A 26,797-nucleotide genomic window follows, 5' to 3' on the forward strand; every position below is an offset into this window, starting at 1 on the left:
TTTGGTGTCTTTATGAGGAGGCTCAGCTAATAGCTCATATTTTGCATCTAAAACAGAATTTGTTATATTATTTATTGGGGTGCATTGGTTCACAAAACTATACAGGTTTCAAGTGTAAAACTCAACAACAAAACACCATCTGCATGCTGCATCCATGCATCCATCACTCCAAGCAAAAATCTCTTTCAGTTCCCATTTATCCTCAGGCAAGGGAAACAAAGGAAAAAAATAAAACAGGACTACAAGAAACTAAAAAGCTTTTGTACAGCAAAAGAAACCAACAACAAAATGAAAATGGAACCCATTGTATACATTTGATAAGGGGTTAATTTCCAAAATATATTAAGAACTTATATTATCAACCTCAGGAAGAAGACAACCCAATTAAAAAACAGGCAAAGGATCTGAATAGATATCTTTTAAATGTGTTTTTGATAGCATCATTTCCCCAGTTCTCTAGGATAAAATCGTTATTTTTCTATATTCTTTTATTTATTGCCTAAAGTTTTACACATGGCTTCTTTTTTTTTCCCAATTGACCTCTCCCCTGAAGCCATTCTCACCTCGGGCAAGCCCCCAATGCTCCAGTGCCTGTGTCCATGCATATGCTAATATGCATGAATACAAGTTCTTTGGTTACTTTCTAACCTCCCCCCTCCCCTACCATTTGTCTATGGATCTATTCTTGTTCCTCAAATTATGTTGATCATTATATCCCACACTAGAGGCCCTTGCACAAAATTTGTGTACTGGGGGAAGTGGGGGTTGTCCCTCAGCCCAGCCTACACCCTCTCCAATCTGGGACCCCTCAGGGGGTGTCCAACTGTTGGTTTAGGCCCAATCTCAGGCAGGATACCTCTCACAATCTGGCTCCTAACCACTCGCCTGCCTGGCTGCTTGATTGCCCCTAATCACTCTGCCTACCAGCCTGATCACCCCCTAACTGCTCCTCTGCTGGCCTGATTGATACCGAACTGCTCCCCTGCCAGCACGATTGAAACCTAACTCCTCCCTTGCAGGCCCAATCACCTCCAACTGCCCTCTTATGCAGACCTGGTTGCCCCAAACTGCCCTCCCCTACCGACCAAATTGTGACAATGTGGGGGCAGCCATCTTGTGGTGGTCATCTTGTGATGACATAGGGGTGGCCATCTTGTGAGGGTCAATTTTCATATTGCCTCTTTATTATAAGACTATAGGCCTGATGCACAAAGATTCATGCAAGAATGGGCCTTCCTTTCCCTGGCTGCTGGCACCACCTTCGCTCTGGCTGGAGCCACCTATTTGCCTTCCCACACTGCCTAGAGGCCACTAGGCACCTGTGTATGGAAATTAACCCACCATCTTTGTTGGGTTGATTTTCATACTCACTCCTGATTGGATGGTGGGCATTGAAAAGGTATGGTCAATTTGCATCTTCCTGTTTTATTGTGTAGATATGAGTGTAGATATGAGTGAGATCATATGATAGTTATCTTTCTCTGACTGGCTTATTTTGCTTTAGCATAATGCTTTCCAGTTCCATAGGATAAAAATCTGAATATACATTTTTATTCCTTGTTTATCTCCAAGTGTAGTCATATGCCAAATTATAAAAGGTCTGTCTTTAGATTCGTAAAGTGAAAAGAACATGGGATTTAAAGTAATTTATATTATAAGGATCATGCTATTATTTTAGCCTCATATGCTCAGTGTTCTTGGATTTGAAATGAGGATAGCAAAACCTACTTGTCAGATTTGTTCTTAAAACACAGGTGCTATTGCATATGAGTGCCCAGCATACAATAGGTGCTAAGCATGTATTTGTTGCATTTCCTGCCTTTTCCTCTTTGCTCTTTCACCTCTCTTGTTCTTCTCCATTTCTCCTCCTAATACACTGTCCAGGCATATAACAATAAGTTAATATGACTTTAGAAGAATCTGGCTCCAGTATTTCCTTCTCAACCTGCCACTTTAAGAAGCAACTTTACTTCAACTAACTTATTGAAAAAATTCCAATGAAATGTAATTGCTATGGCTAAAAATACTCAATTTATATATAGACTCAAGTTAGCTTTCCCCTCATTCTAGGTCCTTCTCATTAATCTGACTGTGCTGTTTGAGAGTTCAAACTGCACAACACTGATCAGAGCTATAGACTATTAGGTGTCAGTGTCTTTATTCTGCTCACTGACTACAGAGAAGCTCTTCTCCATCACTGCTCAGCAAAATCACATGCTCACTGCTTCCTCGTCACCTGTATATTTTCATTTTATTTCCAGTTCCCTTGCATTATTATAGTGTCACTGGTTTTTAAGAGCTTGTTTATGACTAAAAATGTTAGCCATTTCCCATGCATTGCAAATGAAAATACCATGTTTTTGTTACTATTTTACTCTGGTGTTTTACTTTTTGGTTGTATCAAACTTGTGTATTAAATATAATCATATGCTGTTTAAAAAAAGCAATATATAGCTAATTTATACATTGAAGATGTTCAATTTCTCTTGTGAATTATATTCTTCTGTGACCTTGCTTCATCTACCCCATTCTCCTAACTTCTCAGCTCATAGCAAGTTTGCCACTTTCCATCCTTAGCTCACGGATTCCAGCATTTAACATATTAAGACCTCTTATCATTTAAGTAAATTTCAATATTGATCAAATCCTTCAGTCTCTACAAACCATCATCATGTGTACTGATATTTTCTTTCTTCTCATTAAAATGGATGAATGTTCTCATTCCTCTCCAAGGTGACCCATGCATTCTGAGAATGCCATGTCTTTTTGCCTTCAGGACTTTGCTAAGATAATTATTGGATAAATTTCCTTCATTTAGTATCTCCCCTTTTATTCTAATTTATTCCTATCTGTGTATAAGTGTGCTGTAATGCCATTGATCAGAAAACAAACAGAAAAAAAAGAACTTATCTTGACCTTCAACTTCTATCTTGTCTCATGTCTCTGCTTCCTCTCATAGCAAAACCTCTTAAGAGTGATGTGGCTGTCCACCATTGCTTCTACAATCCTGCTTCACTTTTTCCACACACTGATACTCTTAACACAATCACCAATTACTTCAATGCTAGCAGATACAGAGGTTTTCCCTCTGTCATTGCAAATCAATCTCTTAGTTTACTACTCTTCTTTTTTTAAAAAAAATATATATTTTATTGATTTTTAACAGAGAGGAAGGGAGAAGGATAGAGAGTTAGAAACATTGATGAGAGAGAATCATCGATCAGCTGCCTCCTGCACACCCCCTACTGGGTGGGGGATGTGCCCGCAACCAAAGTACATGCCCTTGACCGGAATCGAACCTGGGACCCTTCAGTCCTCAGGCTGATGCTCTATGCACTGAGCCAAACCGGTCTCGGCACTACTCTTCTTAAAACATCTTCTGTTCTCTGTTTTTCCTGACAACAATACAAATACAGCAACTCCTTCTCTCTCCTCTCCCTCCTTTATCAATAGAAATTCTTTCTAAATCTCTTTTCAGGTCCAAATTTCCTATTTCCCAAATCCATTCCATCAGCAAATCCTATTAATATTACCTACAAAGCATACTCTGAAATGCTTCTTTTTCTTCTCTATATCAATCTCCTTGAAGCCACAGGCTCCTTTCCTCTACTTTTGACTTCCCACAGTGTATTCCCACATTTCAGCCAGAAAGATATTCTTAAAATATAAGTTACTTTTCATATCACCTGCTCCCTTAAAAGTCTTTCAGTTGCTCCTCATCTCACTTAGAATAAAATGTAAAGGTCTTTTTCCCTAGCTTACTTGAACTTACATGGTTTAGTCCCACTATCTACTTATACCTCCTACTGCTTCTTGTATTGCTCTTCTCCTCACACATTACACACTTGCCTTGTTTCTGTTCTTTGAACATGCCACACTCATTCCCATCCTAGAGTATTCCTTTGTCTGGGATGCTTTTTCTCAGATATATATAGTTGACTACTCCCTGTCATCCAAAAGTCAACATAAAAGGTGACTCCTTAGAGAAGCATTCACTGTCTTCTCAACTAAAACAGTCTTCCAGCAATTCCTCTGCTTAATTTTCATCATGATACTTGCCATTACCTAACATTTTCTTTTAAAAAATTATCTTCACTCTTTTTTGTAGCAATGTAGATTTTGTGAGAATAAAAACTTATTGGTCCCTGTGAATAATGTATTTTTAGCACCTAAAACAGCTGTCTGCACATAATTAGTACTAAGAAATGCTGACTGAATGAACAGATCAATAGGTATATTTTACCCAAAGTTGGCAGTAGAAGTCAGCTAATGAGTTTTCAATCTCATTGAAAATTAAATTTCAATGAGATTTTAAATTTGGGTAAAGGTCAGCAATAAATGAAAGTATAAGTAAATGTTCAGTTGGAAGATAAAACAGCTCAAAAAATGACTGGGGCATGACAGAAGTCCAAGTTTCTCACTATTACATGTAATCAAGAGTTGTTAATACTATAAACTTTTGGACAAATAAAATATTTTAAACAAAAATTGAAATCTGAGTAATAAAAAATTATCTAAAATGTTCCACTTATAAACCATTTTTTTAAAATAAAAATTTGTTCTTTATGTAACTTTTCCTTTGGTCTCTAGAGAGTCAATCTACATTATTTATTTAAAAAAAATGACTGCATGTGAATGGCAAAATAATTGCAATAAAAGAATAGATTTGGAGAAAGATGCTTCAGGCAATATTAAATAGAGACAAATTTGGATTATTTATGCATCGCTTATGTGACAGCATTATTCTGAACATGGTTTTACATATTCATATAAATTCTATACCTTTGCCACTGAAGAACAGAATAAGGCACCCTGAATATGTTTGAGGTAGTGAAAGAACTGAAGGTCATTTTCCCGCCCCCCACATTATTTAAACCCAGGATCTTAGGAGAGTCCTCCATAGGTATATATGTTGGACTACTTATGTAAAATGCCAACATTATGGACAACTCTATGTTTCTGCAAGACAAACACTTAAGGAATTAACTGTTAATGTGAAATTAAAATATGAGGCAATTTTATTGAACAAATGGCAGTTGTATGTTTCTACATTTGCAAATTTAAGCTATATTTATCCTAAAGAAAACCTTTTCATATTTCTCAATCATAACAATTGTTTAACCAGCAACTATGGTGATAAAGTAATTATGTTCACTTTAAAATATTCCTTTTTGGGTAGAAGAAAAAATAAAATAATCAATGCTCATTCAAGTTTCAATAAACTAAAATCACAATTATGAATTAGCACCACATACTTTGTCACTCTAAAATAATCCTTCTATGGTTCCTCTCACAAGATAAGCCAGTGCCCTTTATTTCAAATAATTTTATTTAAAGGTCTAAGAAAAACATGGCCTCAGGTTCCTGAATTCTAAGCAGCAAATATCAGTGAATGACAAAAAGAATCAATACAAACTGAAGCCAAAATATATGTAAGATATTTAGTTAGTTTGCTGTTAGCATCCATTCCCCTTTTTGCATTAGAACCTTGACCTTCCTTTTAAGGACATCCCTCATTGTTATTTATTTGGAGGCATCAGGAATTTGTATTTTGAACTAACATCATGGTTACAAAGGGGTGTGAGAACAGCAGTGCGTGACCCATACTATCCTATGCTGTGAATTCTGGGCAACCATCCACAGCTCTCTTGGACCCTCCCTTTCCTAGGTAAAGTTCTTCAGGCTCTTATTGATTTTATAAACTCCAGATATATTTCCAATAAATGTCCATCTTTACTTAAAATGGTCAGTTAGTTTTTGTGGACTAAATTTTAAGAAAAACTGAAAACTATAAGTCCATAGTTATTTGTTTGCCAATGAAAGTTTAGTTTTGCTTGTAGTGATAATTTGTCTACATGTATACTAAATAAATAAAATAACTTTATTAAATATATGCCCTTTCTTATAAAATAAGCTATTTCTCTTAACCTAAGGGTTATATATAATTTTGCTATTTATATAGGGCTTTCATATGCTTTATAATGTTTGATCCTCACTCTTAGGAGACAACTGAAATAAATTTGTTACCATCTACTACAGGTGAAGAAGCTAAAGTTCCAAGGGGTTAAATAATATGTCTGAAGTCACAGGGCTAGTCAGAACCATGTTAAATCTAGGTCCTTTTTCTTTAGAACTCCTTACATTGTTCTTCTGTGACAATAACCAGTGACTATAGTGACTAGACTGTTAGAATGCTATCATCATCTTCTATTAAATTATTTCAAACGAGTATCAAAAAACATTGTTTAAAAGGAATTTTGGAAGACTTATTTCTTTGTCCACCCCCATACATGCAAAAATAAGTTTTATGATGTCCCTTCTTTAACTATTTCTAGAATAAGAGAAAATATTCCTTTATTTGAAAAAAATTACGTGGCATATCTAATTTTTATGCAAAGTACGCAGAGTTTGAGAGTACAAAAAAATTCAGAGTGCACTGTATTAGGTAATAAATTGGGTGGGAGGAATTCACAAAAATTATCTAATTTCACCTCAAGACCCCTTGGACTTCTGTAATAATGTGGACATAAAACAACTTTTAGTTTAAAAAATGAAAGAATTTAAAAAGTGGGAGTGCTTTATTTTTTGTGTCCTTTGCAGATTTGCTCCAACTTTCCCCATTCTTTTTCACCTCTGGCCACTGTCAAAGGTTTTACTCTTTGTAAAGTAACAGACACCATTAACAGAAGGCACTATATATGCTGTTGTTCTACAGCAATGATAAAATATTTAGGCAATATCTTAATAGTACTTAACAACTGAATTGAACTAGAAATTTTTCTAGAGATATAATTAAGCCTAAAATTTTCTTGAGAGGAATAAGTAGTGGTGGTGGTGGGTATTGTTATTTTGTGTAAAATTGAGGGGAGAAGCTTCTCTGCGAAGGCGATTTTTGGAAAGACTGAAGGGAATGAAGAGCAGGTCTTATGGAAGAGAAGCTGGCAGAGAAAGGAGTAGGAGCCAAGTCTCTGAGCAAAGAGCCTGAGTGGCTTTTATGTAAAGACTCAGCACAAAGAGCTGTCCCACAGTTTTCAAGCCCATTGGCTGGTCATTAACTTGGAGCATTATTTTACCTGCTGGTTGCTGGCTGACATGACTCAGGTGCATTTTTGTTGCACATTTATTTTCTGAAGAGCCAATGAGAATTTCTGCTATTCATAGTCCAGTAAATGGAGGCAGACCATGACAACATTTTCACCGGTCTGAAACATCCCTCTTTGATAAATTCCTGACCACTTTCACTGAGCATAATGTTTTCAAGGTTCAGCCACATTGTAGCATGTGTCAATACTTTATTCTCTTTCATTGCCAAGTAATATTTCTTTGTAGGGATATATCACTTTTTAAAAATAGCATTTAACACTTGTGGAAATGCAGAAAAATTAACTATAAAATGTTATTTTTCTATAACACATGTGTGTCATTGTTTTCTCAATACAAATTTATCTGTTTGGGGCCCTGTGGTCCATAGTACACATGACATTGAGCTCCAGTACCCAGCATCTTCCAGTATTTTGTTTTTAATTAATTGTTGCAGAACTTTCTACTAACCAACACTTTCCAGTAATGCAAAGATCTGCTTAACTTAGTGAATTCTTTCATTAATAGAAATGTCATGAATAGGTTGGATGACTGTTGCAAGAGAAATAATAAGTAGCCATTTCTGCACTGAGTGGAGAGTTGAACTACCTGTTAGCTACGGGTTCCTGTGAACACTCATGAGATTCAAAGCAAAACTGTTTGGTTATCCACTGAGATTTTGACTTGTTACCATAGTGTGACTTATTCTATCCTAACTAACATAGAATGTGGTAATAGTTTCAGATAGAATATAACATCCCAGGTGGCCTAAGGAAACTTAATTACCTTTCCTAGCCTGAATTTGCTTATTCGTAATATTAAAGCTAAATAATCTCCAAGATTGCATCTACTCAAAAATGATATAACATTGTGACTCTGTGAATCAAGGACATTCTCTGGAAAAGTGGTGGTATTATCACAAACGTGCCGATGTAGCTGATAGGATCAAAAACCTGTCACCCATTATGGGCAGGGGGGTATTTTTTCTAAAAGCTGTTTTTGGAAATTCCAGATACAGATGAAGTCATGACACAATTTTTTGCTGGAGAGTCAATACCCAGAATTACCTTGAGATGTTACAAAATCTTACTTTTGTTTGACTGAGGGGGGTTGGGGTCCCTTCAGCCAGACCTGTGGACATCCCCCTGAACAGTCAAGGAGTTCTCGGGGGATGTCTGACTGATGGCTTAGGCCCACTCCCTATGTGGAACAGGCCCAAGCTGTCAATTGGACATCCTTAGCACTGCTGCAGAGGCAGGGAGGTGGGTGGAGGCAGGGAGGTGGTAGAGGCTCCTGCCACCACTGCTATGCTTGCCAGCCATCAGCCTGGCTTGTGGCTGAGCAGTGCTCCTACTGCAGGAGTGCACTGACCACCAGGGGGGAGCTTCTGTGTTAAGTGTCTGCCCCCTGGTGGCTGCCTCCTGCACACCTCCTATTGGAGACGTGCCCTCAACCAAGGTACATGCCTTTGACTGGAATTGAACTTTGGACCTTTCATTCCAAAAGCTGGCACTCTATCCACTAAGCCAAACCAGTTAGGGTCCAAAGCTCAGGTTTTAATCTCTAAAAAATTTCAGGAGTAAGTTGTAAACTTATCAAAGAAGAAAACTTTTAAAGTATGGTGCTTCAGCTTTGTTTGGTCCTCTTTTACATATGTTTAAATTGACCTCATCTACCAAATTTACATGTCTTTCAATTTTGATCACATATTTGCTTTTCCAAAATTATTTATATTTTCTTTTTAAATGTTGCTCTTCAGTTTCAAGAAGTATCTCTGTAGGTTTTCCTTTTATTGTTTTTTGTTTTTACATTTTCCTTTCCATATATGAAGATATATGGGATATGTAATATGCACCTGTTATGGTCTATTACACTGTCTATAATTTTAAGTTCCAAATTCAAAATAACAAGCAAAAAGTACTAAATGGTAAATTGTGACATTTCTATCACTGTGTAAAAGGCATATCATTTTTAATTGAATTTATTGGGGTGATATTGGTTCATAAAACCATACAGGTTTCGAGTGTACAACTCAATAAAACACCATCTTCATGCTGCATCATGTACTCATAACCCAAGATAAAGTCTTTTTCCATCCCCCATTGACTCACTTTTTCCACTTCCACAACAGTATGGCTATTATCATACTGTTGTCTGTGGCTACTTAGTTCCCTCACTTTTTTTCACTTACCCCTTAGCCCTCTCCCCTCTAGTAGATGTTAATTTGTTCTATGTATTTATGCTTCTATTTTTATATTATTTGTTATATTATTTTGTTCATTACATTCCACATATAAGTGAGATCATTTGGTATTTTTCTTTCCCTATCTGGCTTATTTCATTTAGCATAGTAATCTCCAGGTCCATCCATGTTGTCCCAAAAGGAAGTAAATACAGTCTCCTCAATAAATGGTTTTAGGAAAATTGGACAGCTACATTAAAAAAAATGATACTAGGCCACCAACTTACACTATACACAAGAATAAATTCAAAATGGATAAAAGACTTGAATGTAAGTCACGAAATCATAAAAATTCTACAAGAAAACCTAGGCAGTAAAATATCAGACATCTCTCGTAACAATATTTTTGCCAATATATCTACTTGAGTCAGGGGGGGAAAAAGCAGAAAATAAACAAAAGGCATGCCATTTTGTATTTTTATCTTTTACTACATTAAGCAACACAGATTGAACTATTCTTCATCAAACAATTTCCTGTTCTTTCATATCTACTTTTGTTTCTTTTCTGACAGACTCTTGACATATCCTTACCTAATGCCATTAACCTTGACTCTGTTCTCTACCTGTTGTATAACATCTTATGTAGGAAGTCATTACCAGCTAGAATATTTTCTCAGCATTAAATATCAGGAAAAAATAACAAAAACATTTGTAAAAGGCAAGTCTTGCCATAATGTAATATCAAAAATATGATTGGCTGTCACATTATTCAATAAATCTGAAATCACAATGGTACCAATGCCATAGAAAACCATAATATAAGATGGCAGAAGAAAATGTTATTTAATGTAACTTCAAACATTTAAATCCCTGAAGGGCTTAATATTTTGCCTACAGGTCTTCAAAAATTTTATACATTGTTTTTGCTTAAAAGAAAAATTTCCTCATGAAATCATTTTATAACATTTTATTTGTAGTTTTTATTGTGGTCATCTCCCCATCAGTTCTTCTACCTCTTCCCTTTGCATTGTTACCAAAATCATATCTCCATAGCAGTAGCCCATCACTGTTTAACCCAATTATAACAATGCCATCATTCTTACCACAAAAGGTTCCATAGCAAAGGGATAGGATCAGCAATGAACAAGTGCACAATTAAGATGAATGAAACCTAAGGACAAATTAGTTGAGAGATATTGGAGAAGACATTTTCTTGTCCCTCTCAGAAAAATAATTTTCAGGAGTCAGTGTTCCTCTCTATAGATGTTGTAGACAGATGGCCACCAGGAGGGAAGGCAGTTTAAGAATAAAGTCGATCTCACAAAGGCAAATAAAAACATCCTATCTCTGGAACTTATCCTGATGGATCTGACACTTATATGAACCAATCAATCCTATTTCTTGTGTAAATTAAGTTAACTTGGATTATTGGGTCTTCTATTATTTGAAATGCACATAATGAACCCTTATTGACACATTATTATTTTCTCTTTTTAATTTCCCATTTTCCTAAAAATGTACGAGCATATTAATGTACTGTTATGACATATCTCAGTGTCAGATAATTTTGATCATAGCTCGCTAGCAGATACTTTAGAAGAAACTAACTTACAGGGATGTTTTATGAAAACAACAGTATTGAATTTGGGGACTCATCAAAACCTTAAGAAATTATGTGAAAGATCTTTTAAAATATCTAAAGCACACCAATAACAAAAGGTGATAATATTTTCTTAATTTTAATACATTGGGAAAGTATACATCTTATATTTTGGGAATGTCTTTTGTTTACATGTATAATTTATTATTAAGGCAAGCCTATTCAAGCTCCTACTGACTTGATGTATAAAAGTCTTCAATGGAATTATCTGCCTAATGCATCAAATCCAGCAATGCTTTATGACTCTCAAGACTTTTCACAATCTGGGTTCTTCCACTCTTCATACTCTCCCTGCATGTAGTGGGAGCTCACCAACATGTACCTTCAGCTCCAGACTCTTCACAGCTGTACTATCTCTCTCCCTTCCTTTCCATATAACATCTTAATTTTTCACCTGTGCTTTTTGGTCAAGCCCTCTTCCTTCTCCTCAAGTATAGAACTCTTTGAAATACATAAGCTCTGCCACAGTAACTGGTTCTAATTACATCTTATTGTGCATTTACCTATAATGCTTCTGCCTTCTTTATAATTAGTTTGTTAGATCATTGAGAGCAAGAATTAATATTTCTCTTTATAAATACCCCCCAGAGCCTAAAATACTGTGTAGTAAATATTAAATGAATACAGCTTTATTAATTAATCATGTTTTACTATTTGCTTACAGAATCTGTCACATGAAACTAGAAAAAATATTTTAATTTACTAGATGGACTAAGGGCCGCCAGATTTAGCAAACAAAAATATAAGATGTTCAATTAAATTTAGATTCCAGGTAAATAACAAACTTTTTATTGTATAAGCACATCCAGTGCAATATTTGGGGCATAATTATACTAAAAATTGTCTGCCTTATAGTTTAAAATTCAAATTATGAATTGCTTACACTTACATAGTTTTGCTAATCAAATACCATAGTAATGAAGTTCTCTGCATTGTTTCACCTGGTAGTGACAACAAATAAATTGAGTATCCTTTTCTGAAAGTCACCATGCACGCATGTGTAGAGGGAACAAAGTTAAACAACATGGCATTTCTGCCCTCAAGTAATTCATAGTCAGGTGGAAGAAGGGAAAGCCCAGTTAAGTCCAGCCTTAATGTGCAATCCAGAAGATCATCCATTGGCCAAAGCTATTTTTAGGCCTAACCCAATCCTCCTGGGCAAAGATCTAAGATGATACTGTACACTTAGGTTGTCAAAAAAGAAATATATTGGTTTTGAAATATACAGTAAATAGTTCCTGCCTTTAAAGTGTTTATAAACACCACAATTAATAATCCTACATAAAAATAATTATTTATAATTTGTTTTGACCAGCATGCTTTACTTAGAGTTTGATAATGAAGTTAGTTTAATTATAGAAGATTCTTTTTCTAGTTTCTGGATATTTAATATGCATTTTTATTTAGCAAAAGTAATGAAAATGAAAATCTTCTCCCCTCCTCACCATTGTACAAATCTTTCACAGGTAAATGCCATGTGATTAATTAATTTGAGTCATGTATTTAAGTGGTTATTAGGATCCAGTGGTTTAGATTTTGAACCTCGGTCTGCGTTAGCTAATTTCTGGTCATCAATCTTTTCTGCAATGGAGAACAAGATCCCAAGAGATAGTTTCTTTGGCTGGCGCAATGTTGTAAAGATTCTGTGAGTACATTTGTGTGTACATAAAGTTTGGTATTAGTTTTTAATGATTTTTTCTATACTGTATTTATTAAATTATTTTTAAACATCATATAATTAGATATCTGTAATAATAAAAAATTTCAAATTCCAGAAACATTTTTCCTGTGTGTGTGTGTGTGTGTGTGTGTGTGTGTAAAGCATTTCTTAGACTTAGAGTATGTAATTCAAGGTTTTGAAACAATGTTGCCTGAACATACATGCATATAAAATTTTCAGTTCTAAAATAGTACCATATTTTTTTTTCCTTTTTAAAAACACAGAAGTTATTGATCTTAAGCCACCAATCCATATTTTCTTGAAGGTCATTTTCAATTAAAATAACAAGGCATAATCTAATAAATGATCATTTCCATGGGAGTTCAATTGGTTATTAACATATCAGATGAAGTTACAAATGAAATGGAAAAAATAAAATAACAAAATAATAAAGACATTTTCCTCTTAAATATTAGATAAAATGCCACATTTTCCAAAAATCCTGACTGGTGTTTGTTAAAATAAATTTGTAATATTGATAAATAAAAAAAGATAATGAGACTATTGGGGTAACTTATACCAATTTGAGCGATTAGTCAGTCACCAGGGCAGAGGGCTATAGTTAGCATTAGCATTATGCCAAGTCTTTGGAAATTATGAAAAACTCATATACAAAGTATATTCTGGGCTGTCAAAATTACCTTGGGTAGCTCTTCAATTTGATTGGCATCTAGATAAAGCTCCTCTAATGTCCGTTCAAAGTTAAAGACCTCTTTTGGCACCTGCTGAAGGCTGCAGTGGGAGTAGTCTAAAACTGAGACAATTTCCTCTTCACCTCGGAAGCATCGGCACGGCACCAGACGGCCGATGAGTTTCCGTTTGGTGGTCATCTCCAGGCAATGCACTAGAGAGAAACAGGAAAAGAAAGACACAGTTGCTTAATCAACTACCTTCTTGTAATATTTAAAACTTAGAAATTTAATGTTGGTATATTTTTGATAATTACCTATTACTTTAAAATTTATATTGGACATGCACAATCATTGTATCATTTAATCCTTAAACCTACAAGATATGTGAGATAGGATTTATTCCCATTTAAGAAATAAAACAATGGATTTAGAGAGGATAAGAGACTTCTCAATATCGCACAGTTTTGGAATAACAGAACTGGGCCAACCTGTAATGTTATTTCTATGCTTATGCTCCCCCTTGAAACATGGATCTATGATATGCTTTTAGATTTACACAAATAAGAGTAGCGAACAGAAACCTCCAGAAATTGTTGAAAAAAAATACTTTTCTCCCATTTCTGCAAGTTTCCCTACTAAGGTTTATGATCTCTTCTTTTTGACCCACAAATTCATATAATCAGTCAGCATATAGTCATTGAAAAACCACTCTGTTCTAGGCTCTGATCTAAGTACTGGGAAGAGAGTGATGAATTTAATAGATTCTCTGTTTTCATGAAGCTTATGTTCTATTGGAACAACAGATCCAAGTTGGATTGGTTATGTGCTTAGAATGAGGGCCTATCTTTATGAATCCTATGATTTTAATGGGAGGAAACAATTTGTAATCATGGTAGAAACCTGTGATATCCTTGGTATGACTTTCTCTAAGTTAAAATGACTAAATACCATAAATTGTGTACAGATTTGTATCATGCACCTACAATACTTTATTAAATCTACTAGTTTTCATGTTATTCTTCTCATAGACTGTAAGCCTTTTGAGGATATAAATTGAGTTTTGTTCATATTTTGTATTTGTCTTCATGCTTGACAACAAATATAGAATGATCAAACAAATACAAGCATAAACAAACAAACAAACAAACATGTTTGGGACTCTTTCCCCAACTACATCAGGCACTGATAGTTTGATTGAAAACCTTTCATTCTAACTAAAAGGTCTCTGTCTGTGATATCTCCCCAGGAAAAATAATGAGTAGTGTCTTCCTCTCAGTTCCAGTGCACTATGTAGCTTCCTAGTTATTTGTACTACTAGAGGCCCAATGCATGAAATTCATTCAAGAATAGGCCTTCCTCCCCTGCCCACTGCTAGCACCGGCTTCCCTCTGGCACCAGGGATCCAGGTTTCCCTCGCAGCCCTGGCTTCATTTGGAAGGATATCTTTCATTGACCTCAAAGCATATTATGCTTTTATTATTAGATTTCCCTATGTAATAAGTGAGTTCTGTAGGGGCCCAGGGTAAACTACCCTAAGATAACCCAAAATGGAATATTAATTATTTTGAATTAAATTTACTTAAGAAATTATCCTGCAAGAAGAAAACCATGACCACTCTGTCCCCCTAAAAATAGAAGATATATCACCATGTGGTAGGTGCCCCACCTGTCCCGGGGGACTGACACAACCTTATTATAAGATTTAAAAGAAGCCAAAGTCTATATCAAACTAAAAAAAAACAAAAAAACTTTTGCACAGCAAATAAAAGCATTAACAAAATAAAAAGACAGCATGTGTAATGGGAGAAGTTACTTCCCAATGATATATCTGATAAGGAATTAATATCCAAAATTTATGAAGAACTCATACAACTCAACACCAATAAAACTAACAAGCGAATGGGCAGAAGACCATAATAGACGTTTTCCCAAAGAGGACATATAAATGGTCAACAGGCATATGAGATATCACTTCACACCTGTCAGAATGGTCAATAAATCAAGAAATAAGTGTTGGTGAGAAGGTGAAGAAAAGAGAACCTTCACACACTGTTGGTGGGATTGCAAATTGGTGCAGCTACTATAGAAAACAGTGTGGAGGTTCTTCAAAAAGCTGAAAATAAAACTACCTTATCATCTAGCAATTCCACTGGGAATATATCTGAAGAAATATAAAATTCTAATTTGAAAAGATATATGCATCCCTATATTTATTACAGTGTTATTTACAATAGCCAAGGTATGGAAGCAACCCTAAATATAGGTTAGTGCCTTTCATGTCTCCACAGGGGGGAATCTAACACAATAAATATTAGGTAACCAATAAATGCATCTAGTAAATCACTGACATTTATCAGGCACCTAGTACATGTTTGTAGAGCTTAGTGCAGTTGTAAAGGTAAGTGACAACTGCTTAGACTAAAATAGTAGCAGTGAGGATGGAAAGGAGTGATAAACTGAAAAGATACTTAAGAAGCATAATCAAGTGTTGGTAAAGGATGAAATGAGAGGTGAGGCTGTGGAGCAAAGGAAGCTGTCTTAAGAGGTTCCAGGTTTTCAATTTGAGTCACTAGTGGCCACATTGACTGCCGAGCTCTGATGCTGTAGAGCTGACATATACCCTGTCTGTCTTGATGACATACAGATGAGTGAAGAATCAATTTTTCATGCTTCTTGTCACCCAGTGCCTTGCACCTGCCCTTTTGTGCTGAACAACAGGTTTATTTGTGATACCCACCTTTGCTATCACCACAAAACTTTTATTATTAACCAAGATAAATGAAACAAAATCCAGGTCGGCACCTGAACACTTTGGCCAGAGAGTTCACTGTCCACCAAGACTTCTGGAATTTCATTCATTTATAACTTCTTTGTCTTTCATTGGCCCAAATGGTAGGCTCCTCTGATCATCTTTTCTGTCCCATCTCTCATCCCCACAATGTGCTGAGGCTTTCCCTGGCCAAAATTCTCTTTCTTCTACACTCTGAACTCTAAGATTATGCCTTATATCTGATCAGCTCCACTGCACCTCATCTTCTTCACTGAATGCTCCCTCCCCATCGCAGTCACAATATAAACTTGGTTGACCTTCAGGCTTTACAAGTGGAACATGATGATTTCCAAACACTTTAGGGTTGGACAGTGGAATTGTTATCCTCCTTTGTTCCCTAAAAACTATTACTTTTCTTTCATTCTGTAAAACCTCTGCCCTTTGATGGTCTTATTACCTGGTAGTAACATCACTCTGCCCTTCCTCAGACCTTCCATTTATCATCTCTTGAACATCTTCTCCACTCACTGATAAGTTTGGTATCTAATGGATGGACTATTTCTCAATCACAATTCTTTCCCTTCCTGATTTATGCCCCCTACAGATAATAACTTACAACGTTTTAGAGATTTGTTATTCTTACCCTAAAATTCTAAATAACTTGATTGACATTGTTACTACTGACTTTGCAATTACAGGTTTCGAGTGTAAAATGTGGCAATTTATCTTTCTTCTAATAAATTTCCACATACTTCTAATCAACCAAACTATTGTTTTAAATTAATCGTATTTATTTTATGATGACTATATTCCACTGCAATTCAATCTATTTTATTTATTGTGCATTTTTTGTCTTTAAAAATTGCCTCTTGTTTTCTTTGGTTGGGTTTTCTATGTACCTTCCACTAATTCAACATCCTATCTCCTCTTGGTATAGTCAAACAAATGTAATTTGATTTTTAATAATTTCCCACTCCCCTGAAATAATCCTTTAGGAGCAGTCTACCTTCCTGATCCTGTCTTGGTTGGTTACGTTTGGCTTTCTAGAGTTAATGGAATATAATACACAACATTTAATAACTTACTGAGAAAGCATTTATGATAGGTACATTTTATAAAAACTTTGCATGTCTGAATTTGGTTTTATTTCACCCAAAAGCAATTGAAAGGTTGGTTGAATATATACTTCCAAGTCAGAAATAATTTTCCTTCTGTATTTGAAGGCATTTTTATTTAATATTTCCTAGCTTTGAAAATGGTTGCCAGAAAATCCAGTCACATTACTATTCAGGAAATATATGTTAACACTATTGTCATACATTCCTTAAAATGAATTAAATGTACATTTCTATAATAAATATTTTTAAACTAAAAAAACAACAACAATAAAACAAAATCCCATTTTACACCCACATTCCCTTCCACTAGAACATTTTAGAATTTTTCTCTTATCTGTAGTCTTTTGAAATTTTATGAAAATGTGCTTTGATGTGTTTTGTGTGTGTGTTTGTGTGTTTTATTTCTTTTAATTTCATTGTACTGGATACTTCATGGGCCCCTTCAATTTGGAAGCACTTATGCTTTAGTCCTGTCAAATTTTCTGTTATTTAATTGGTAATTTATTCCTCTGCTGTTTTTATTTTCTCTTTTTATGCAATTCTGATAGCTGGACGTAGACCTTACCTTTTAGATTTGGTAACAATTATTACTTTTGCTTGTAATTTCCATATCTGTGTCCTTTTATTCTATTTCTCTGGGAGAGTTTCTTAACTTTATCTTCTAAATCTATTGACTGTATTATCTATATCTGATAGCCTATTTTTACTTTCCAAAAGTTATTTGTTGCTTCCTGAACTGGTGCTCCTCTTTCGTAGCATCCTGCTTGTATTTCAGGGGACCATAAAATGTTCATGTTCACCAAGAAGATATTAACAATACATGTTCAATCTTTTTTCCTCCTGTTTCTTGCATTATTTCTGAACTCTATTTTCTGTTTGTTTATTTAGGTCTTTATCTTTCATGATTGGGCTTTAAAAAATATCTGGTGATCCCTGGCTGTCCTTCAATATTGAAGAGTGAAACTCTAAAACGTTAATTGGAAGCTTTGTATGCATAATAGGTTTCACTGCAGGATGGTCTGGCAGAAAGCCAAAGAATATTCTCATCTTCTGTCTGGGGCATAGCTATGCAGTTTTATATATAGAAAAATTCATTCAATTTTCCTATTTTCAGTAATACATCTCTTCCAGTTCCTTTCCTGGTACCTGTTGCCTTTAAGACTCAAAGGAGATCTAGGGAGTAAATTACTTTTTTTGTGTCCCTTTGAGAGTACTTTATAATGTAGCTAATAATGTACTTCGCATGTAGATGAATATGAACTACATCTTCATTTCCTGTCTCCTTAAAATTTGTTGAAATTTCTTACCTCCAGATGTCTTTCATTTTCCCTGTCCTTATGGATATGTATATTTTAAAATTTCTTTCATTTGGTGGAACTGTGGTGGTAAAAACAGATAAATAAGGAAGGTGGGAGATTATCTTCCAGGTTTAAGAGAAAGTTTTTCTTCGATCACTTTTAGACTTTTAATCCCTCATTAGTTGAGCTATTAGGAATACTGGGCAGAGAAGTGCATCCTTCCTTGGGACAATCCCTTTCGTTGGCTCCCATGACAGCATTCTCTTGCAACATTTATCCTTGCACTTCATTTCCTCTATTTCATTTTTTTTGTTTTTTTTGAGAAGGTCCTATATTCTCTCCAAACACTGAGGTTTATAGTATTAGATCCTGCCCTGGCCCCTTCAGGCCCATTCTCTTCTAACTATACACTCTTTCCTTTTACAGTCCATTTAACATTGACGAGTGGATGATTCTTATTAATCTACTCAGATTATTTTTCTTATTGTTTCTACTTTATATTTTATGGGCATCTCAAATATAATTGTTCAAAACGGAAGTGATGCTCTTAAGAGGTAGTGAGCAGCATGATGGTCGAGAATATGGAGCTAACTCCCTCTCTGTGTATCTCTTGGCACGCTGTACCTCTATCAGTTTAACCATCTACAAAATAAGAGTACATAAAAAATACTAAAATTGTGTCTTCAGGTTTTAAGCATTCACAGTGTTAGCAACAACTATTCTGCCCCCAAAACCTCGACCTTAACCTGTGTTCTAAATCTCAGAGAATGGAAATGCCATTTGCTTAGTTTCTTAATATAGAAACTTTGGCACTGCTCTTGACTCATCTAGTTCGCTCACTTCCCACATCTATCACCAAGTCCTTGCCATTTAATAGCCTAAACATTTATTGAACCAAGTTCAATTGTTCAGCAACATAGCTCAAACTATTATTTCTTGCACTTATGCTTGTCTCTCTTTTTTCCCCCTCCACAGTGCAGCTGGAGTGACCTTTTGAAAACATAAATATTATGCTGTCACCCTCTTGGTACAAATACTTCAGCGACTCCTCTCTGACCTCTAGGCAAAGTCTAACATTGTTGCTCTGGCTTACCAAGGATGATAATGTCCTAGGGTCTCACTGCCGCCTTCCACACACCCACTCTTCTCATTCATTTCTGCCTTTTTGCATTCACAGCTTCTTTTATAATCTTAAAACTATATGATCTATCTTAGGCCAGGGCCTTCAGCAATAAGGCTGCCTCTGCATAGGCATATTTCCCTTGCTTTAAAAAAAAAAAATGAATGAAGAGGGGAAAATAGCCTCTACTTATTCATCAAGGCAGTGATTCTTAAGCATATATTTCAACTCTATACTGCAATTCCTGTTGATCACATTTTAATCACTTAATTCAATATCAATCTTGTTTACTAGATTGAAACCTCTGTGAAAAGGAGCCATGTCTAGCCTTTTCAACAATGTATATTTCCAATAAGTTGGTTAGTATCTGGTCCACAGTTGATACTTTAAAAATATTAACTGTGTTAACAAATCAATATGGGAGCTAAGATAAATATAACTTGCACTTGTATAGTCCTTACAAAAATTTCAAAACAATTTATAACCTTTCACCTTGTTTTTTCATAAAATGGGCATGTGTATAACTTTCCATATTTTAATAATAACTAATGTTTAGTGAGTCTGTGATGTACGTAAGGTCACACACAGAGTAATTAGTAGACTTGAGATTGGATCTCATATCTCCTTACCCCAGAATCACTGATTTTTAAAAAAAATATACATTTTTATTGATTTCAGAGAGGAAGTGAGAGGGAGAGAGAGATAGAAACATCAATGTTGAGAGAAAAATCACTGATTGGCTATCTGCTGCATGCCCACACTGGCAATATGCCCTGACTGGGAATCAAATTGTGACCTGATTCATAGGTCAACGCTCAACTGCTGAGCCAATGCTGGTTGAGCATAATTATTTGTTTTTTTTTCTATTAGAGATCTTGCATTACATTGATAGCAAAGTATATAGATTAGCATATGAGAATTTACAGTCATGACTTTATTACCAGTTCTCTCTCTCTCTCTCTCTCTCTCTCTCTCTCTCTCTCTCTCTCTCTCTCTCTCTCTCTCTCATACACACACACACACACACACACACACACACGAGAGTTATTTTCACATAGAATACTTTATAGATGCAAAACAGAATGAAGTAGTGAAGTGAGGGGAATAACATTAGCCTCTTAGTGATCAGTTTAAAAAAATTTTTTTGAATGTCAAAAGTATGGAAATATAATATGGTAGAAATAAGAAAACTTTTCAGGAATTGTATAAGCACAAAACACAAGAAAGTACGTACACATTATATACATTATATTCAGAAGCAGATATAGTTTTTTTCTGAAACATGCCTACTATAGCCCAGTATACCGCAAAGACATGAAGCTTCATGCCCAGTGTTTGGAGTCTGACTCAGAAGCAATCTGACTTGTTGTGTTACTACATATCCTTAGCACACATCCAAAAGAGAAATTCTTAGATTTTCCATTTTTCAAAAAGATTTAAAGAGGCAAAACAGGTATTTATCTTTTCCTCATAAGACTTTTCCAGTAAATTCCTTGAAATCAAAGATAAGAGCATTTATTTTCTGGATACTCACAACAAAGCATTGATTCCCTTCTCTCTTGAATCATGTTTTTTACAAAAATCTAAACTGAATAGCTAAAGGGGAGTTTTTTTCTATAACCCCAGTGTGTAGTCAACAGCCTTACTTTCGATATTCTCCCACAATCAAATGGATTTAAACAGCTGGCCTGTTAATAGTAAGGCCTCACCTAAGTGAAGTCAAAGGAAGACTCACCTGCTACATTCTTCAAACCCTTTTCTACTGATAATTTATGTCAAAAAGAATTTCAACCATTTCAGAATTATGCCTGCAGTAGTTGACTCAGGCTATAGGAATATGGGTATCAAAACACCCAACTTTCAATACCTCTGTACATTCCTTAGGATTTTATACCTATGTCTGGTCTGTTCATGTTATCCTTGTATAATATTACATACCTTGAAAGATAAAGGGATAAATCAATTTTTCTAAGATTTCTTGTGACAAATACTCTGGCTATCCTCATTAGTTGGCACAGACTTACATTTTTCAAGTAACAAACATTTCTAATTTATTCACTGAGAAACCCTTTGCTTCACTAAATGTGCCACAGGGAGATGGAAAACTGCCAAGTTCTCTCCATGTCCTACTTCAAGAAACATCTTTAAAACCGTTACCTAACTTCAAGTATGTCTCTGAAACCCCCTTCTCAAGACAACTCGCATGCTGATTGTAGGACTCCAAGTGGAGCATCTGAGGCTTGTTTTTTGACCATTAAAATGATCACATTTCAAAAATACTCCGATTTCAGGGGTTTGTTTTCATCTTATCATTACAATATTCAAAAGCCTGCAATTATTATACACGATTTTATTTGCTTTTAATACATTTGCACCAGTTTGTCTTAATAAAGATCAATGAACTGTCATTAGGACAAAACCCTTGTTGTCCTTAATGCTGATATTATCACATTAGCAATCAAAACAAGAAATCAAGAAGAAAAGCATGGTGCCTGATACCTAGAAGCTTATCAAATATTTCAAAGTAATGCTTATAGAGAAGCTAGTTCTTTAAAGAATAGCAATGTTTCTGTTCTCTCTATACACATTCTTCCCATTTCATCTACTGATTTCAAGAGTCTTTCTATGAGTGATTCCTAAGGTAATCCATCATCCCTGATACAGTTTTGCTTCATGAGCTCCCTATTTTTGAATAAAATTTAACTAATCAAAACCAGAGCTTGAAAATATTTATAAAGCATCTATATCACACTAGACACTGTACTTTCCTTCTTGATTTCTCATTTTGATTAGCTATGTTTTAATACTCTTAATTCTGTATCTTAGAGTCATCTTTTACTGCTCCTCCTTTCTTTCCATAATAAACCTTCTGCATCTTCCCCTTTCTTTCTTTGCCATTCATTCAATATGGATCTGAACCTTATCATATCCTGGTAGTAGTGCTAAAAATATAACTGTATGGACATATACTATTTCCAGATATCTTTCCTTTACCATCATTTGTTCAACACATATTTATTAAATGCCTACTCTGTGGTAGGCAGGTACTAAGTGATAAGTAAAAAATACCAGTGAGTAAAAGAACTGGTTCCTACTTCAATGAATTTACTAGGTAGTAAGGAAGATGAATACTGAATAAAATATGTGCAAATAAATCCATAATTGCAGATTATGGTAATTGCTATAAAAGGGAATTTTAGAGTTATATCCATTTTACATATTGACATACACATTAAGTATCTTGATTAATCTCCTAAAATGCATGTCTATTCCCTAGCTCTAGAATCTTTGCAAGAGTCCAGATTTTCTAGAGCAGTATTCCCCAGTCCATGCTCCTGGGTGGTATCTTCCTCTAAGAAATAACTATATTAATATGACTTCAGTGAGGTCTTATGGTAAATAAACTTTGTCCAAATCACTGTTTACTAAACACTTAACCCTCCCCAGAAAATATTGAAGTTTATCACTGTAATTAGGAATGAGTGTTTAGAATACATTTTAGGAAATTCTGATCTACAAGCTATTTTATCTTGACATTTAACCTCATTTCAAGGCAATTTTTCAGCTTTTTACCCCGTACTTTCATATGCATACTTTATCAATTCTATGCTCTAGTTTACATCACACCCAATATATTCCTTACCCATATTCTCTATCTATACTAGTCTGGCCAATTTATGCTAAATCTGTGGTATCTTTATAAACCATAGTGGTTATTAGAATTTATTTGCAGGTTTTAAAACATCACAGTAACTTATATTATAGAAACCTGTAAAATGGAACATCTTAGAATGATAAATAGAATGTCCTTTCTATTCTTTATTTACTTCATACCCTATGAGTCACATAGGCTATGTGACTAACTACTTTAAAAAACATCAACCTCAGGATTATAGAATCAATTTGGGGAAAAAGTCTCTTGAGAGAAGAATTTTACTAAATAGTGGCATATACAAGGTTACTCAAAATGACTCCTTATTTTATCACACTGATGAGTAACAGTATTTTAGTATTTCCATTCCCTCTTGGAATTTTAATCTACTCACTTAAATATGAAAATATAACAGTGGAAGACAGTAGAAATCAGACTTAAAAATTAGATTAATAATATTCTGAGTTCAGAAAACAAGTTCTAATTCTGTAAAAAAAAAAAAAAAGCTACAGTTATGTTTCTTATAGAATTTGCTTTCAGGTAAGTTGTGAACCTCAGCCAAGAACAGCATAAAGAAACCAATTTCTAAGATTTGGGATATTCTTAAGGATCTAACTTTCATATGGTGATAAACTAAATTACTAAATTGCTGGAATAATATCTGAAGGCTTATTCACAGAGAGAGAGAATAAGGGAATAGGACAGAAGTAGTCAAATAGAGGCTATTTAACTAATACAATCTTAAGTTTGGTTGAACCTTAGTCTGATCACTTATCTCACCCTTACATAAATTACTCATAAGGTGGTCTTATACCTTAATATCTCCTGAGATATTTTTATGCTATACTATAAGATAATGATTTATATTCTTAATGATGACTGAGCTATAATATTAAGAAAAAGATTGATTATTCAGATTTATTGAGAAGCCAGGGTTGTGTATAGTACATTTAGAAGTACTAGTTTAATCAAATATTTTAATGAAAATATTTACTTTTTAAAAAAAGTAGACTTTGTATGAAGCATTTCACTCCACATCTTCTTTCAAAGACTTGAATAGATGCATTTATTGGGAGCTAGCAAGAAGACATTTTCCATGTAGTTCTCATCTTAGGGATTCCTTGCCTTTTATGTTGTGACACAATGTCAATATGGTGCCCTTCACAAGACATGATGAAAGACCTGTGTTTCCAAATTGATATAAACAACTTAGACAAAGAGCTTTTAAGTGGCATTTCATGCTGTTTTATACTCATCCTTCAATCATAACTATAGATAACTTCTAGCATTATCTACGTTTATTAATATTTTAATTAATGCTGATGATGGTAGTACTTGTGTCTTCTATTTAGAGCAAATGCAGTCCTGAAACTCAACTAAATAAACAGAGCTTGTAGTAGTAATCTTTTAATCAATTAAGTTGCTTTGGGTATAAATCTAGGCAGTTACTTTATAATTGGAAAGATTTTAAGAGATTTATGAAACAAATAAGCTTGCTTTATGTCACCCTGAGGCTGAAAATAGAGTCAAAATAAAAGGAATATTAATTGAACAAGTTTAAAGCTGGAAGGAATTTAAAAACATGGGAAAATGCACTCATGAAAGCTTCCCAGGGTGGAATCAGAGGTGCATTTTAAAATGAACTGTTTTGTTACAATTCTGAATTTTTTAAATTGTTATTCTCCAATATGGGATTAAAAGTATAATTTCAAACAATGATTTTAAACATTCCGAGTATTTAAATACTTATCTTTATTCATCTTATAAGTAATAGATCCCCTGGCTGGAATTTTTTTTTAGTTAAAATTCTTACTGAATTAAATTACTTAACAGATGATGACAGGCACCAGGATTTGGGAAAATTAAGAGAATAAAATCAGGAGTAAACATTTTGGAAAGAGGACTGGGAAAGTTTCAAAGAAGGCAGGTGAGCTCTTTAAATGAAGAGCATGCCTACCTGATGGGCTTCTGTAGAAAGACAGAAGGCACTTCACAAAGATCAGAGAGCTACCAGAATAACCATCTCCAAAACTCAAATCTGAACTTGTGTTAGATTCTTCACTGGCTCACTGCCACCACCGCTACCAACCCGTCGATACTGCAGAGCCTGGCATAGAAGCAGCTGCCAAGATTTCAGTCTCTTCCCACTGCACCTTCTATGCCTTTAGACAATTTACTTGTCTCTTCTCCAGAACTACTATCGCTCCTGGATTACTCTTCCCTGCATTATCAATTAAACCTAAAGATGATCCTTACTAAAACAAAACAAAACAAAACAAAAACAAACAAACAAACAAAAAAAACCTCCTCTACTGTCCCTATTATTCCTGAACTGTATCTTCCTAAATTCATGTGTAGAAGCCCTAATCTTCAGTACTTCAGAATGTGGCCTTATTTGGAAATAGGATTGTTGCAAATGTAATTATTAAGATGAAGTCATATTTGAGTAGAGTCTTCTTTTTTTTTTTTCCTTCAAAGTTTTGCCCACTTGAGGATCATGGTTTGTTGTTGTTGTTGTTGTTGTCTTAGTTTTTTAAAATATATTTTATTGATTTTTTTACAGAGAGGAAGAGAGAGGGATAGAGAGTTAGAAACATCGATGAGAGAGAATCATTGATCAGCTGCCTCTTGCACACCCCCTACTGGGGATGTGCCTGCAACCAAGGTACATGCCCTTGACCAGAATCGAACCCGGGACCTTTCAGTCCACAGGCCGACGCTCTATCCACTGAGCCAAACTGGTTTCGGTCCTATTGATTTTAGAGAGAGAGAAAGGGAGAAGGAGAAAGAAACAGATACACTGATAAGAGAGAAACATTGATCAACTGCCTCCTGCATGCTCCTAACTGGGGATTGAGTCCAAAACTTGGGCATGTGCCCTGACCAGGAATCAAACTGTGTCCTCCTGGTACATGGGTTGATGCTCAACCACTGAGTAACACTGGCCAGGCAAGAGTATACTATTAACCACCAGGTCATGTGGAATATATCTGAGTTATACTTTTATAATGAACATTTTATACTGGCACAGAGAGAACAGAATAAGAGTAAGCAAAGAAGAACTGTTTAGACATTTTTGACATATAATTCTGCTCTACCAAAATTTTGCTACTCAAAATTCCTGTGTTGTTTTTTTCCCCCCAGAATACAAAAGTAATGCATATTTATTTTAAAAATTGGGAAAATATAGAACAGTACAAGAACATTCACTATAATCCTACCATCCAGAAGTAAAACACTATTAACATAATGCAGCACTTCCTATCATTCATGTAAGATTGCACTCTAAATACAGACAGACACATACACCCCCATCACATACACACACAACACACACATATTATTAAGATTAAATATATTGTTTTGTGTCATGCTTTTCTACTTAGCGTTATACTGTGAACATTTTTCTCATATCATTAAACATCCCCTGAAACATACATTTTGAAGACTGAAATATTCTGTTGCGATTATGTCTACCAATTTATTTGACCAATCTTTTTTTCTATCCTAGAAATGTATATAGTTCAACATTTCCCCAAATTATAATAGTGCCTTAATTAGTAAC

The 26,797-nt window shown here is 34.8% G+C and overlaps 1 protein-coding gene across 5 annotated transcripts in view; it reads right to left on the bottom strand.

The window, feature by feature from the left end:
• The window catches only part of LRRC7 (leucine rich repeat containing 7), a 473,031-nt gene that overhangs the window by 295,716 nt on the left and 150,518 nt on the right, over positions 1 to 26,797 (bottom strand). For all 5 annotated transcript variants that reach the window (XM_036444989.2, XM_045584480.1, XM_045584479.1 and 2 more), the window contains one exon: positions 13,284 to 13,486. In XM_036444989.2, coding sequence (XP_036300882.1) covers positions 13,284 to 13,486 — 203 coding nt within the window. The remainder of the gene's footprint in view (positions 1 to 13,283; positions 13,487 to 26,797) is intronic.

The sequence above is a fragment of the Pipistrellus kuhlii genome, unplaced genomic scaffold (assembly GCF_014108245.1).
Source record: "Pipistrellus kuhlii isolate mPipKuh1 unplaced genomic scaffold, mPipKuh1.p scaffold_m20_p_2, whole genome shotgun sequence".
Classification (NCBI taxonomy): domain Eukaryota; kingdom Metazoa; phylum Chordata; class Mammalia; order Chiroptera; family Vespertilionidae; genus Pipistrellus; species Pipistrellus kuhlii.